Source organism: Andrographis paniculata, unplaced genomic scaffold, assembly GCF_009805555.1.
Source record: "Andrographis paniculata isolate CXL003 unplaced genomic scaffold, ASM980555v1 Contig65END, whole genome shotgun sequence".
Lineage (NCBI taxonomy): Eukaryota > Viridiplantae > Streptophyta > Magnoliopsida > Lamiales > Acanthaceae > Andrographis > Andrographis paniculata.
The window spans coordinates 3,829,727-3,846,584 of NW_026137601.1; the positions used below are offsets into that span (position 1 = coordinate 3,829,727).

At 33.9% G+C, this 16,858-nt stretch overlaps 1 protein-coding gene across 2 annotated transcripts; it reads left to right on the plus strand.

Moving 5' to 3' along the window:
• Positions 1–27: 27 nt before the first annotated feature.
• LOC127262596 (structural maintenance of chromosomes protein 5) lies at positions 28–15,459 on the plus strand. Of its 2 annotated transcripts, none has more exons than XM_051291355.1 (30): positions 28–272; positions 1,286–1,463; positions 1,562–1,715; positions 2,176–2,249; positions 2,522–2,671; positions 2,768–2,872; positions 2,960–3,105; positions 3,991–4,102; positions 4,192–4,347; positions 4,502–4,623; positions 4,708–4,852; positions 4,972–5,037; positions 5,915–5,995; positions 6,118–6,216; positions 6,366–6,531; positions 6,817–6,962; positions 8,290–8,353; positions 8,429–8,553; positions 8,688–8,765; positions 9,815–9,887; positions 12,398–12,501; positions 13,689–13,805; positions 13,893–13,970; positions 14,136–14,235; positions 14,329–14,383; positions 14,500–14,548; positions 14,642–14,729; positions 14,808–14,880; positions 14,988–15,091; positions 15,190–15,459. In XM_051291355.1, exons 1-30 carry the CDS (start codon positions 232–234, stop codon positions 15,249–15,251), a joined length of 3,111 nt encoding a protein of 1,036 aa, XP_051147312.1. In that variant the 5' UTR covers positions 28–231; the 3' UTR covers positions 15,252–15,459. The 2 variants fall into 2 exon arrangements, with proteins under 2 accessions (XP_051147312.1, XP_051147311.1); XM_051291354.1 differs by having other exon boundaries at positions 29–272; positions 5,915–6,043.
• The last annotated feature ends 1,399 nt before the right edge of the window (positions 15,460–16,858 follow it).

The following is a 16,858-nucleotide window of genomic DNA, read 5'->3' on the forward strand; positions in this document are numbered from 1 at the left end:
CCCACACATGCCGAACCTGCATACATCACGTGCATACTCTTTTGGCGCCCATTCTCACACATATTGGCCATTGCAGAGGGCGAGGGCGAGGGCGAGGGCTCCGGCCAATCATGTCGATGTCGAGTCGGTCTTCACTCTTCCTTCCTCGAGACGTATAGTCAGAAACCCCAACTTCGACGCAAGTAGTGTGTTTGGCTGCGGAAGCTAAAGTTCGCCGGGCTACACTACCCGATGGCTCCCGAGCGAGAAGCCAAAAGGCTGAAAATTTCCAGGTTTTTTACTGTTCGCAGTTTGTTTTAAGATTTCCTCGTTCGTTTATCTGTTGTTCTGTTTTGCGTCTGGGTTCGCTCTTTCTTGGATTGGTCTTTACTTACTTTGCTTGTTTGATGCGCGTGCGTCGCGCTTCCCAAATTTGAAGAAGCACGAACATATGGTTATTAATGGGAGATTTGTTGTGATGACGCTCATTGGAGGGGAAACTGCAATTTTGGTTTGATTGTATTTCAATGTCTTATACTGGTTGCTTTGGTTTGTTAATGAATATAATTTCTGTGAAGTACTTAATTTTTCTTGTGTTTATGTTCCAGTATGTTGATGGCATTGACAAAATCTTTACTTTGTGTACAAATATTGAATTACCTTTTCTCCCGAGGTTCCCCATTCTCTTGTTGAGTAACTTTGGTGCAGATTTGTGCTTCTTTCTGTAGTGGATGAGCTACTGTCCTTAGTAATTCAAAGTCAGCCTTTTCGTTGTAGTTGACGTTCAATTTGGTCAGAGTCTGTCATCTTTTGGGCAACATTGCACTTTCTATACATGCTCCTCTCTCAGGGAATGATTTAGCGCCTTAGCAGTTAATCTTAACTATCTGTTGGACTTGTATATTTTTAACCTGATGATTTGGTATTGTACTGGTATTACAATTGGCGGATTGATTTTTAATCCCACCTTTCATTTTTTGACCTATTATTTGCCGATATGTTTTTTTGTAATAAAAAAACTTAAGTACATCTCTCCTGCTCAAGGGGAAGAGTTGAGGGGAAGAGTTGAGCGGAATGCTTGTTCAATGTGTTAACTGGTAGTTGCTGAAATATATAGAAAGTAACTTGGAGAATATGTTTCTCTCGTTTTATATTGTTTGTGACTTTCAGTTCAAATTGCTCTTATTTTATTTTATGTTCTTATACTACTATTTTACCCCTCGAATGTTGAGGACCTGTTTGCGATATGTATCATGACGGTGATTTATATTTGTAAGATTTTCCTTCTTGTTTTGCTTCTTCGTAGGGGGGATGATGACTACGTGCCAGGAAATATTACTAAAATTGAGCTCTGTAACTTCATGACCTTCAATAAACTGACCTGCAAACCAGGCTCCCGCTTGAATTTGGTTATAGGACCAAATGGATCTGGAAAAAGTTCTCTTGTATGTGCCATTGCCCTTGGACTTGGTGGTGAACCTCAGGTGAGAAAAAAATCATTTTCATTTTCCTATATTTTTTTTTTGTTTTCTACTGCATGTGCATTGTCTTGTCATATATCTTAATTTGGTTTTCTACACAGCTTCTGGGGAGGGCCACTAGTGTTGGGGCTTATGTGAAGCGTGGGGAGGAATCTGGATATATCAAGATTTCTTTGAGAGGAGAACGCAAGGAGCAGCCAATTACCATTCTAAGGAGAATAGATACACGCAACAAGTCTGAGTGGTTGTTTAATGGTAAGTTGCTTGATATCCTGCAACCAACCAAATTTGATCCCCAAAATTTTATCTCAGCACCTACATTTTTGCATACTATCAAGGTGAGACACTATATTATTTGTTTATTTAAGCAACTAATATGAGAATCCATTGTCAAGTGCATGAGTTTCCTCACCCATCATCTTATGATGATTTCTTGCTACTGACAATTCAATAAGTAGAGTTTCACTGGGAACTAGCATTCTGCTTTTTGCTAGCCCCCTATTTTATTCTAAAAATTACTCATTGGGTTGATGTTATATCGTGATGATACTTTTTGGTTGGTTACACACAAAGGAAGGGATTGAGTTTTGTCATGCTTGTCTTAATTTTGCAAGTTTAATACCTCGTCAGATGAAAAATATGAAAACTGAGTGCTTGATGTTTGACTTCTGTTATTTATTTATTTTATTTTATTTTTATTTTTATATATTTTCAGGCCAAGTGGTAACTAAAAAGGAGATTATTGAGGTGATTCAAAGATTCAACATTCAAGTCAATAATTTGACTCAAGTATGCCTTATTTTATTTTTTATTATGTTCTGTTACTTATATATTGGCTGTCTATCTGTGTAACAATTTGTTAGATATAATCAAATGTTTTTCTGTTAAACTGGTGTAATATCTTCATCCTTCTGAAAAAGTTTCACCATTCTTTCGGCTCCTTTTGATCTTTACTTGTAGTTCACTTTATCCCGAAACAATAATTTTGTAGTGTAGTTGAATATTACTTCTATTCTTTTAAATATTTATAAGCATTTCCCATTTATTTGGATTGGTTTTAGTTTCTACCTCAAGACAGAGTTTGTGAGTTTGCAAAGTTATCTCCGATTCAACTACTTGAAGAAACTGAAAAAGCTGTTGGAGATCCCAGATTACCCATTCAGCATCAGGCCCTAATCACAAAGAGTCAGGAACTGAAGAAGTTTCAACGGGTGAGTCATGTGTTCTTGTGCTTTGTCTGTTGCATGGACTTCCATAAGAATGCTGTCTGTTGAGGAATATAAACACTGTATCTTGTTTTCTAATAGGCTGTCGAAAGCAATAAAGGGTCTCTGGATCAGTTAGTGGCTCTTAATGCTGAATTAGAAAGAGATGTTAACCGTGTTCGACAAAGAGAAGATCTCTTGGCGAAGGTGTGATAAACATTTCTTTTCTACTATGATGGCTGGGCCAATTGATTCAATGTATGAAGTGATGGGCTATCGCTCTCGTGCTTCCAGGCTGAGCGCATGAAGAAAAAGTTGCCATGGCTGAAGTATGATATGAAGAAGGCGGAGTACATGCAAGCTAAAAAACAGGAGACCGATGCAAAGAAGAAGCTAGATGAAGCTGCAAATATTTTGAATGAACTTAAACAACCCATTGAGTGAGTTAATCTACCCTCGCAATATATTTTATAAAAAATGTGTGAGATTCAATTTTTGGTTGGATATTTTCTAAAACTCATGAACTTGGAAACCTTCATTTTTCTTGTGTTTGAACATTTCCTACCATGGACGAGGCAATATGCACAGGTTGTCTCTCACCAATTTGTTCCAATTTGGCCATATATAGGAGCATGGGCATAAGCTTTCAGTAGTTATACTTATATATTCCGCCTAATGATAGATTAAAGCCAAAACTAAATCTAAGTGACTATTTTGAGCTCGGTGTGGATTTCCATGCAAATGTTCAGATGTGTGTCAATTTTTAAGGTAGTTGATATTAAATTATTGTTTCTCAAAAAGTTCCTCTTGATAAAGTGGTGGATTAAATCAGCAATGTTTTTAGACTTGGAGTCTCATTAAACTCTAAGGTGCCTTTTCTACTTACTGTATCTATCAAACTTTTTACTTTTTTGTATTTTCAAGTGCTCGTTGCACCCTATCTTGTTAGTCATACAATCTGTTCTTTAGGAAACATGAGCAAAAAAAGCTAGGGTGTGTTTGTTTGTGGGTTTGGATTTTTGGGTTCGGATTTATGAATAGTAAAAAGTTGATTTTGAATAGTTGTTTGATGTGATATAAATAGATATTGATGTGATGTTTTAAATGTAAAATAAATTTGTAGTATAATATAAAAAAAGAAAAGTAATTGTTTGATTTGATATTTTTTGAGGGAAAAAAAAAATTTGAATAGTAAAAACTTGTGGTAAAACCCACAAAGAACACAACCCTACTTTTTTTTTCTAAGTCCAATTTTATGTTCGTTTTGGTACATACCGTTTCTAGTTACAACCTTTTTTAGGTTGCCCTAACTACTTGGATTTCAGGAAACAAAAGCAAGAGAAGGCGATTTACGAGGCTAAATTGAAAAAATTAAATTGTTTATCCGATCGCAACGTAAAGCATCGTATGCAGCTTATGGACGAGTACAACCACCTGGTTTGTTAACAAATTTTACATTAGTTTCTTACATATTGATTTTCTTGTTTCTTGCAGCTTCACTTCTAATTTGTGCCTTAAATCTCTAGGAAGCGGTAATACCGGGGAAATACAGAGAAGTGGAAGAATTAAGGCATCAGGAAGAGACACGTCAGGAAAGAATTAGTAAGGCTAAGGAGGAGCTTGCTGCTGCAGAGAAAGAACTTGCATGTCTTCCTCCATATGAACCTCCTAAGCATAAGATGGTGGGTTAAACATTCTTTCCCTAATCATCTCTGATGATGATTAGAGTGGTTGGTAGATTGTGTAATACTACTTTAATATAACTTGGAGTTTTTAGTTTATTTGAGTCTAAATGATTCTATGGCTTCCTTCTACCTTTTCGGTTTGATATACCAGGAACAACTAGGTGCTCGGATAATGGAGTTAGAAGAGGCTGCAAAAGAGCTCAGATTTGATAAAAGAGAGAAGGAGAAGCTCCTACATGAGCATAAACAGGCATCAAGGCAGTTTTCGGACAGGTCTATATCAATACTTAGCCCAGATTTTCTTTATATACTGATCAGTATTAACGGCCTTTTTCCATTCCTTGTATAACCCAAAAGGTTGAAAGAGATGGAGAATGCCAACAATAAGCGCTTACAAGCATTAAAAAATTCGGGTGCTGAGAAGATATTTGAGGCTTATCGATGGGTTCAGGAGCACCGCAGCAAGTTCAACCGTGAAGTTTATGGTCCTGTATTGTTGGAGGTTGGAAGTTAAAATGAGATGGAAATTTAATACTGTATTGCATTTGCTATCATAGTTTGAACATGATACTATAAGGGAGGATTTTGATATGAGATAACCCTTTTTTGCTTAATGTTCAGGTCAATGTCACCAACCGGCTTCATGCTGACTACCTAGAAGGTCATGTTGCCTATTACATATGGAAGGTAATGCTTATCAATAATGATCTCATAATGGAAGGTGCTTATTTTGTTGTTTAAATAGAATAAAATAATACCCACAATGTTATTGTACTATTATTGGAAATAATATACTGACAAATCTTGAAATCTTATTCCTGTAAAAATATTACTAATAAGGAGGAAGGTTAATTACATAATGTTTAACCAACAGTAACTCTTGCTTCAAATTTGGCTTGCAATGATCTTATATTGATATCACCAGTATTTACTTTTCTGGAAAGGAGAAAGATTTTATCAGTAGAGATGGGAGAGATAATTAGGCTACAATCACAGAGGAAGCTCAACATTTCCCCTAGCACCCTGCTTTGCAAAGTAGTACACGTCTTCATTTGTGCTCCTGGGAATGTGTTGGAAGATGATTAGTACATGTCTTGAAGATTTTGAACAATGTCAGGATCTCCACGACATTTGCATCCTTGATGCTAATATCTCCAATATTAGTGGGGTCAAATTAGAATAGTAACCTGGGAGAGGTGACAAGATGTTCTGGTTGTTGGTTTAAGCAAGAAGTTGATGGGAGTGTAAAGGGCATACCTCAAGGTCAATATAAGTAATTAATTGGATGGTAGGTTTTCACCTAGATAATTAGCAGTAACAATATGATATAAATGAAATGACAAGGAATCTTGCAATCAGTTTTAATTTAGCCAATAGAGCTCTTCAATTGTATTGGTATTTCCTTTCGATGTTCAGTATAATCCTGTTAACAATTAGTTAACTGATGTTGACCTATAATCATGCATATCAATAGGCAAAATTTAAATTGTGACTCTGTGTTCTAGTTAGGCTTATTTCCTATACATCTATATATTCACTTTACATGATCTGTTACCTCCTTCAGGCTTTTATAACTCAGGATTCTGAGGATCGCGATGTCCTAGTTAGAAATCTGAGGTCTTTTGATGTTCCGGTGATTAATCATGTCAGTAATGAAGCTTCCCATAGGGAGTCCTTTCAACCATCTGACCAAGTATTGCTCTAACTTCATTGGAAATTTGGCACCATATCTCTGTTGAGCTGATACTCTTATGTTGTATTGAACAGATGTGTAAAATCGGAATATCTTCCAGGCTTGACCAAGTATTTGAAGCTCCCTATGCTGTCAAAGAAGTTTTGATAACTCAATTTGGATTGAATCATTCAGTATGATTACTAGTTTATGTTGTACACAATGCATACTTTTTTATACAATTGATGGCAGGATTAGATTTAAGGATGATTATGAAAAAGTGATTCTTTATGAATTAAGTTATTCAATCTAACAGAATCTCTTCTTATATTTGTTTTCTCAGTATATTGGGTCCAAAGAAACTGATGAAAAGGCTGATCTAGTCTTGAACTTGGGAATTATGGATGTCTGGACACCTGAGAATCATTATCGTTGGATGAGATCCCGCTATGGGAATCATGTGTCTGGGAATGTTGAATCAGTAGATCGCTCCCGTCTGCTTCTGTGCAGTATGTTCATCATTCTGTTGATCCTCTTTCCTGTTTTTATACCCAATCATGTCAATTCAAGTTAATTTCGTGCTGATTATATTTATGTGACATGATGTATTTATACTAATGGTGAACATAGCATCCAAAAGTTTAGCATATATATATGTATATATATTCAGTTTGCCTAGGAAAAACTGATTGTTGTGATTATTTCTTCTGGGCGATAAAGGATAAACTTAGGTATCTGAATTCTGAAGTAAGGTTGGGTTTACTGAAGTTTTGATATTTTCCCTTTATTTTCAGATTCGGATGTTAAAGAGATCGAGTATGTCAAATCAAGGCAATTAGAGCTGCAGGAGAAGATATCTACTATTGAGGTAGATCTGAAAGCTCTTCAAGCTGCCTTGAGGCAAAAAGAAGATGAAGCAGGTGGACTTCAGCGTGAACGAGTAAGTGAATACATGCACACACGTGCTTACATGTTAAGAACACTTTGAACTCTCTGATTAAGCCAAAACATTCGTGTCAGGCATAGCTGTAGAACAAATTTTTCAATTCTATAGAATTGGCTGCCTAAAAATCTTACAAGTTAGAAGCATTAGAAGCATTAGCTGAAGGGGTACCCGACAACTCAATTGTAGTGAGTAACTTCATTAAATGTGAATATTTGTGCATCTTCTCTTTGAGAAAGAAATACGTTTCAGATTAATGATTCAGTGTGCTATACACGAAGTTTCATACGTTAGTGTTGTGGAATTCTGATTATAGTTGAGTATTTCTGCCTATATGGATGCAAGATGTGGGCTTTCTACTGATATCACCATTATGCTGGTCAATATCTGGCTTGTTGTTCTATGCATGCAGAGTTTCTTTCTAATATGTAAGAAAGTGTTTCCTGTTCCACTAAGAAAGTGGAAGTACTAGTTATAAAATTTTATGATTGATTTATTTGGATAAGTAGGTAGAAGGTTCGTGGGAGTTTTTATTTTCATGTGTGATGCACTGTCTGTTGCGTCTCCTATGGTGATGATATAGAAGGCACACTTGAATATGTTGTCTATATTATTATTCTGTTTCAACTATTGAGAACTATAAATTCAGCAGTTATATGTAGTAATCTCTTCCATATCCCCATGTATGACAAGAAAAATAAGCATTAGTAGTTGACCCGTTAGCCGTGAAATGCTATACTTTACAGTATGCATAGGGTAATGATCAAATCCATCTCACAACATTTTGCATTCCTTATCCCCTTAGCATAAGTCTACCTTGCTAGTTTTATTGTTCCAATTACATAACTTACCTCAAGGTTGGAACATTTAGCCACTGTTGAGAAGTTTTATTTGGAGCATAATTCTATTATCATATGTAGATTGATGTCGTATTATCACCTCTATCTTAAAGACCCTGGGTTTGTTACAGTTTCTCCTGGGATAATCCAATCTCCCAATGATCAACAACCATCCAATTACATAACAAATAGTGCTGTCCTGGAGCATTGACAACCTCTATATAGACTACCTGCTATAATGGAGACTAATCCAATTACATGGCAAATTATGCTGTCATGGAGCATTTTGGATAAGTGCTGGCTCTAAGGCATTCAGTCTAATTAAGTCTGGAGAACGTCTAAAATAATCTAGATGTTCTTACAATAGGAGGAAAATATATAAGTTTTGATCCATGTATACCTCATTTCTCAACACTGGCCATCTAATTAACAATTTAGTTTTGCATCTTTATGAATTTAATTGACAATTTGTGGAAATTATACAGGAGGAGATTGTTGAAATTTCACAAAAAATGAAGAGAAAATTAAAAACAGCAGAGAACCTTGTTGGTAAGTAAAAATATTGATACTCTGTGAAATGATTATATTCTTATGAGCATATAATCAGAGAACTACTTTTTTCAGTCCAATATAGAACAAAGTTGAAGTCGCTAGAAAGGGATGATGACTCTGATTCTTTGATAGCAAATCTCAATGACCATATTACCGAATTGAAGATTAAGCGATTCCAATGTTTGATGGATCTTAAGGTAAGACAGTGCTTATTTTAAGCTCTCTAAATGTTCTTATGTAGTTATTGTGAGGCACTATAATCTCTTACTTCATGTTACTGTTTTTTATTTATTTATTAGTTAGTTTTTTGTCTCACCATTTGTTTTGGTAGGATTTATTTATTGAAGCTGTTGCTTGCCGACGAGGTTTAGCGGAATTTAATATGTTCTGCATTGAATTTGAAGCTAAGGTATGATCCACTTCTTCACATTGGTATTAGCAAATGCCGGCTGTGTTATATCTCTATGTAATTTGCCATTTATAGATACTAGAATTTTGTTTATCCTAGCAGAAATAATTGACATGGTCATGAGGGCTTAGATTACAAGTTTTGTATGACAATATAAGATGTTTGATGGCACATAAGATATTTTTATGCAGTTTTGCAATATAGTAAATGCTGCTTAAAATATCAAAATTTCCAATGTTTTAATTTCTGAAATTGCTTATTGTCTGCATTTTAGTTATGTCACTGACAAATTATTCAATTGGTTGCTGCCTCACCCTTGGTTTTACTCAGCTATGTAATTCCTAGGAATCATGATGTATCAAAGCAAGTAGATTTATTTATTTATTCATTTATTTTTTTTGTGGTTGGGGTTTTCTAGTTAGTGATATGCTGAAATGCCTTGGAAATGCTTCAAGTGATATGAGCAAGTCTTTCACATTAAGTGCGTTTCTACTTTCTAGTAGTCAGTGCTTTCCCTCACCACTTGAAAGACTATCTTATGATAGTTTTGAATTCTGATTTGTGGGTATGTGAATGGGGATGATTGAATCACCTTCAATATCTTTTCAGTGTGTTTGAGGCCACTTTTATATTTGTGTTGATTCTTGGGGTTCACTATTGTTCATTATTTCTATAATAAGCTCACTAGTTTCAACTTATTAGGGCCTGCTGTTACATGCAAGAGTGACTTTCCCTCAACTCCAGCCTGCAATTAAACAAGGCATCATTGGCTAGATCTAGGTTGTAATTTCACAGGTCATGGAAATCCTTAACCCAATCGCTGGTGCAGCTTAATCATGGATCTATAATAGGAAGTGTACACCTTATTTTCATAGTGCTTTTTGAGTAATTCGTTGTTATACCTAGTGAATATGGCAGTTTACTGTTATTGCTTCACTGTCAACTTTACATGCCAATGGCGCATTGTGCATCAACCAACGTTATCAATAATTAGATACAATTGATTTTTATCTTGAGGTTTCTGATATGGTAATTTGCTTTTAATACAGATTAAGGACATGGAATCCAATGTGAAACAACAAGAAAGGGCTGCTGTGCAAGCATCTTTGTATTTGGATCAATGTAAGTGTTACTTTGTTCCGGTTCTAAAGTTTTTTCTATTTTGAACTGGTTCCCTGGCAATATGTTTCTTAGTCGCCCTATGTTGTGTATTGAGAATGCAGCTTTATGTATTTTATGAGATAAAAAACAAGAAAATAAAAAAAATTCAACTTTCTGCTTTCCTTCCAATTACATATTGAAGTTTTAAGGAAAACTTATGATGCATCTCAACCTTGAAATCTTATTCTACTAGGAGGAAATAAAAGAATATTAAATTGGACTTGTCCCAAGCATGTTGATTGCTCTTAAGGAATGTATCAGTAAAAACGCTATTTGTGGGTGTTACTTATTCAACATGCACAAAATTGGGTGTTTAATATGAAAAAAGCTTCAAAATTATCTAGGCAGTGTAATTTCTATTTATTAAGGAAAACCAAAAGCTAGAAACACCCTTCATCAGCCACAAGGTGTAAATTTGTCACTTTATTTTTTTTTTTAAAAAAGAGAAGAAAATATAGATTTGACAAGACACTATGCTCAAGAAATTTTAAATAATTCTCCCTTTATTATCCAAATTTATGTTCACTCTTTGTTTTGGGTTGTCATAAAAAATGTTCTTGTTTTTCTTTTTAGTCAAAAATTATGTCAATTTCATGAATTTTATTATTATAAAAGGAAAAAAACTATCAATTATTACCCTTTATCATTAAAAAACGTGTGCCCACATGTTTGAGCACAAAGTTGGATGATGGAGGGAGTGTAACTTTTTTTACCCTATATTGCTCAAATGAATTAATTAGGCTGGTGTTTTGCATTTTTTGGCACTATTTATCAAAAAAATTTCTTGTCTAAATATATTACTACCTCCGTTCGGTTCTAAAGATCTCATTTACTTTTTGCGTGTTGATCTTTAAAAATATTAATTATTATATGAAAACATAGTACAAATTACGGAAAAAGGGCAAAAATATTTCTATTAGTCTCTTATAATACTATTATAATGACATTTCTGCAAAAAATTATACAAATATAAGAATATTTTTAATGTTATGTACAATGACACAAAAGGTAAATGAGACCTTTAAAATTGGACGAAGGGAGTACATTTTATACCAAATTTCATTTCATTCCCCCATCCGCTAATTATATCACTATTTCTTTCTTTTGGTTGTCCGCTAAATTTATATTTATTACATTTATAATAAACAACTTTATCCGCCCACAATTTTTCTACCCTTATTTTTAACAAATAATACCAATGTGCTATTATTTTTTCACTTACCCATCACCTTTTTATCGATTTTTTAATAAATTTCCTATAATATCCCTTATTTACTTTTTACCTATCCCATTTTAATATTAAAATATTATTATTTTTTAGTTTCCGTGTTTAAGAAAACTTCCATAAGTTTGCGGACGGAGGGGGTGTACATGTATATATTTAGAATATCACATTCAATAATTATTTGCATAACATTAAGTTTTTATTTATATCAATTTTTTTCTATCAAAAAACTTTCCAAAATAACAAAACACTTCCCAAACATATCTAAACACTATGGATGTTTCTTTGAACTGCGGATGCGTGCTTTAAAAGCATATATTATGTACCATGATATAATGCTTAAAAATGGATGTCAAGAATTCCTCACCCACAAATTAGTGAAATCTCACTTGTACTTTGTTATTGCAAGTTTGCAGCATGTTTAGGATGTTACTTGAGACCACTCTCCTTTTGGGGGTTAGCGAGAGTAAAACTATGTTATAAGTGAGAATTATTCTATTACACCAAGCTTTTGTTGTGGATTCAATGTTTCCCAGATATGACTCTTGAAGACTGAGGCTCTAAGCTTCAAAATTTCATGGGCCTATGTTCAACTCAAGGGTTTAGGGTTTTTCATCGCTTGCTTTGATTTGTTGAGTTTTTCTATTGTGTTTAAATTTCTAGAAAAATGTATTCTGACTTTTGTTTTTGTTATTTGGGGACTATGTAGAATACAAAATAGAACAGCTTTGATGGATAGAGTACAAGATAAAAGGTTTCGGATGCTCCTTAGTTATTAAAGTTAGGCAGATAGTTCTACATCCCCTTTTGCACTATGCTTAGCAAAATAATCCGCAACCTCATTGCACTACGAGGGATATGTTGGACAATGATGAAAAGACACTCTTCTATTGAAAAATGGAGCTTGTTTATGTTGAAATTTACCTATCAGGGAGGTAAATAACCCTAGATCTATCGATAGCATTTGATGCGTCGCATGCAACAACTATTTTGAGAAGGGGAGATTTTTTGTTCTGTAGAACTGTATCCAAAGTGAGCTCGACGGAAACACTTTCTGCTACATGTTAGTCCGACTTGAAGAACCGTTTTTGTTTATTTATTTTGATTTGACTACTTGATTATCGTGAATATATATTCTATTATCTGTTGGATGGCACTAACTGGCTAAACATTTTTATTATAAAAGAATACGTTTCATTAATGTTGCTATTTCAAACTTTTACATTTTTGTTGCTCGTTTGATTAGGTAAAAATGCATTGGAAAACTGCCGACAGAATTTGTCAGATGCAAAGAAGTATGCAGACTCGGTTGCCAAGATCACTCCTGAGCTGAAGCAAGCCTTCCTAGAGGTTTGTTTTCTGATTGTTGTGGAGTGCTTTTAGGGGCTTAGATAAATGCTGCATGGTTGCTCAAACTTGTATGTTGTTAATTGTTATATATTTATTAAGTTGAGGAGGTTAAAATAAATAGGTTTTCTCTCCATAGATCTTTGCAACTTAAGAGCATGTGAAAGATAATTAAATGAATCAAATATATGGAGGCAATGTTCATAAATGAGCTTCCCATTTTAACACAGTGTTGATCTTGATCAAATTTTTTTGTGATGATCCTGTAAAATACTGGATGCATGTGCTATCCACTCCTTCAGAGGAAAAAGATTTTAAAAAAAGGAAGAAGGGGGAGAGAGAAATATTTTTGGAATGTTGTGTATAGAATCCAGCTTCAGCCTGCTTGAAGTTAATCTAAGCAATAGAGTGAGTTCATAGATGGGTTTCTATGTAGAACCTAGTTTTTTCGTCATATTCTCAGAAGTGAAACCCTGTGTTTGCAAGCAGCCTATTATGTTATTGCAAGTTTTCCCACTATAACTAATAGAATACAGCAGCTAAAGTGCCTAAATATAAATTTGGTGACAACGAGGGAGAGGGAGATTATACTTTTCCTCAACTCAAAGCAGAGCACACATCTCTCCAAAGTTGAGTGTTCTTTGAATTAATGAACAAGTTTGGTAAATTTCCATTATAAGAAATTCTACTCAGTTGCAAAATCCTAAGGTGTGTTTGTTTATAACATTTTCTCAAATTTCTACTATTCATCAAAATTTTTCCTCCAAAAAATATTAAATCAAACACCTATTTTTTACTTTTTATATTATACTAAAAATTAATTTTACATTTAAAATATCGCATCAATACTTATTTATATTATATCATACAATTATTCAAATTCAAAATTTTTATTATTCAAATCCCAAAACCAAATCCCCCAAACAAACACACCCTAAATGTGTCTTAGCTCTGTTTTCCTGGATAGGGATGCTTAATTCCGAGCACTTGTCCTGTGGTTCTTAGATATTCAATCCTCAAAGTTCTGATTATTGTAATTGAATACATTGCTATTATGCTGTTTCATCTTGAACTACATCATCCTAGTTCAACTATTTTAGTTCATGGATCATTCTGTGGAATTTTTAGTTGCGTCGGAAGATAGTTTATGTAGTCTGCTTGTGCTTATCATGTGATAATACTACCTGCAGATGCCTACCACTGTGGAAGATTTGGAAGCTGCAATCCAAGATACGATATCTGAAGCCAATTCTATCCTCTTTCTTAACCATAACATTTTGGAAGAATATGAAAACCGCCAAAGAAAAGTACATTTATATCTCTTTGAAAATTCATGACTGGTAGTTCTGTTTTAACTTATGTTTATATAACTTAATTAAATGGTGATTGTGCAGATTGAAGGGCTTAAAGCTAAACAAGAATCAGATGAGAAGGAATTAAATAGCAGATTGGCTGAAATTGATGACCTGAAGGTTGGATATAAATCACCAATAGAAATTATCTTCTTGTATTACATACCCCATGCTTTCACATTATTGAGCATTTATTAAAAAAATTAAATAGAAGAGAGGATGATTTTGGAGTCTCATGCATCAGACAAATGACAATCAAGTATTTTCGTTTTGACTTATCTACAGTCGAGTTGGCTCCCAACATTGAGAAGTCTTGTGTCTCGGATAAATGAAACTTTCAGTCGAAATTTCCAAGAAATGGCTGTTGCCGGCGAGGTGTCTTTAGGTAATTTCTGTGATTAAATAATTTCATTTGAGGTGCTTTCCACTGTTCCAGTTAAGGTCATGTACACTCTTTTACTGATATGCTAATTTTCAGATGAACGAGATACTGATTTTGATCAATATGGCATACTGATAAAAGTAAAGTTCAGGTAAACAAACTTACCTTCTGTCTTAATTTCAGTTCCCTGAGTTCTTGAGTCCCTCGAATTTGATTTATTTCTTTAATGGTTTCTTGTGTTTCTATGGTTTCCAATGTTGCACTCAGGCAAACGGGACAGCTACAGGTTTTAAGTGCACACCATCAATCTGGAGGGGTACACACGCTTAGTCTTAATTTCTTATTATGAATGCAATCTTTAATCTGCAGCCTTTCAGCTTTTAACCTGTTTATGACCTCCAATTTCCAGGAGAGGTCTGTTTCGACCATTCTCTACCTAGTCTCATTGCAGGACCTTACAAATTGCCCCTTTAGAGTAGTGGATGAAATTAATCAAGGTTGGCTCTAGTTTACATTTCTCACTCAATTCTTTTATCGAATGGAAGTGATAACAAATATTCGTATATGTCCCCCAGGCATGGACCCTATAAACGAAAGAAAAATGTTCCAGCAGTTGGTCAGAGCAGCCAGCCAGCCAAATACACCACAGTAAGCAATTGCCATTTTAGAACTTTCAGTTTATCAACATTGCTTAGCTGGTTTTTATTATGAATGACAACGGTGCACAATTTGACATGATATGGCTTCCCATGTAGGTGCTTCTTGCTCACACCGAAACTGCTGCCAAATTTAGAATACAGTGATGCATGCAGCGTTCTTACTGTGATGAATGGTCCCTGGATAGAGCAGCCATCGAAAGGCAAAGTTTCCTGATCAAAAATGTCAACCATATGTACACTTGTCATTGATGTTTCTCGTAACATCCTTGTTCTTTCTTTTTCTGTTTGCTCTTTGCAGCGTGGAGCGGAGGTGAGAGCTGGGGGTCGATCAGAATTCCAATGGAACAGAACCAGTGCTAGTACTAACAACAATTAAGTTAGGTAACGTGTAGCATGCTCGCATAATGTTTGTTATTATAATGTATATTCTGTCTGTGAAATTGAATCGTGGCTGTTAACTTCAAATGAGCCCTCTATTTTGCAACTCCTAAAGACTGCCTATTTTTGCTGTCTGTACAGCCATGCATACTTACTACCTTCAATTGTTATTTGTTTTGTTTATTTGGTATCTTTGATGTCATATTTTGTCTTGTTTATGTGACTCTCATCTCCTCTGCTGCTGTAATACATACACACACACACACATATATCTATATGCATTCCTTAGCTTAGGGGAAGGTGAAAATGGTATGGTATTATAGGGTGTATATATGGGATAATATACTATTTGAATAGAGAAGAAAGAATCTTGGGTTCTAAGAGTTGTCTCCATTTACATCGAAAGTTTTAGAGTTTTGAAAAAATTTCAAACTAGAAAAAAATAAATAATTACTGGAGATAGATGTTGGAGACAGTTTATTTTGGCCATGGTACTAGGAAATAAAGTTCTAAAATGACATCTTATATCTCCACAAGATATGAAGGAATTTATATTACAAATCTTACTAGAGTTGCTTGTTTGTTTTTTTTTAAGCCTGCAATTTTGTTTTCTTTGATGCAGCAAGTAGAGGAAAATATCTTGATTGTTGGTCACGCGTATTTGCTGTACTATTTTCTAAAAAAAGAAAAAATTATATATTAGGTGTGACTTTTTTTTTTTAATTTAATTTTATTTTAAAAAGTTATTGTTGACTATGTAAATTGAGGCAATGGTTTAGAAACGTAGAGGAGTTTTACTCGTATGGTTGCATGAGGATGAATAAACCAAACACCAAATCCAAAGTGAAAATATTTGATAACCTAAGTTGTGTTTGGTACATAGAAATGAGGCCAGAGAAATGAAAATAGTATCATTTCTCAAATTGAGAGAAATGATGTTGCAGTATATGTTTTTTTTTTAATTTTTAAAATTTTTTTGTACTATTTAATTTTTATAATTTTTAAAAAATTATATTATTTAAATTTTACAAAAAACAAATTTAATTTGTTTTTAAAGTATTTAATTTTTACGATATTTTAAGAAATTGTACTAAAATATAATCTTAAAAAATATCGTATATAATTTATAAATTTTTTTAAAAAAATTTATCAAAAATATTTTTTATGAATGCATTCGTTAAAACTCTCTTTTTATCGGATTAATCAGTTATTTTTGTTCTCATTTATATATCTATATTTTTTTTTTTAGATTTCTCAAATGAATTCTCTATTTTATCAAATAAGAGAATTAATTCTCATTTTCTATTCAATTCTATTTCTCTCAAATTCTATTCCAATTCCATTCTCTGTACCAAATGCGCCTTAATAGTTGACCGGAACTTTTAGATAGGAAGCATGGGCGGAACTAGGAATTCTTTGAGATCCAAGTAAGTCATGTAAACTATTTCACTTCTTCAAGCTTGTTAATATCATTTACTTCTCCCTCCCGAATTACTGTAAATACGAAAATTTAAGATATTTTTAATTAATAGATAAATAAGAATGTATTAGTGAAAATAATTATTATATGATATGAATAATTAAAAATA

Coding starts and splice junctions, on each gene's coding strand:
- LOC127262596 (XM_051291354.1), top strand. CDS start 232: ATGGCTCCCGAGCGAGAAGCCAAAAGGCTGAAAATTTCCAG. Junction 6,044..6,117: donor CCTTTCAACCATCTGACCAA/GTATTGCTCTAA, acceptor TGTATTGAACAG/ATGTGTAAAATCGGAATATC. Junction 8,554..8,687: donor AATGTTTGATGGATCTTAAG/GTAAGACAGTGC, acceptor TTGTTTTGGTAG/GATTTATTTATTGAAGCTGT.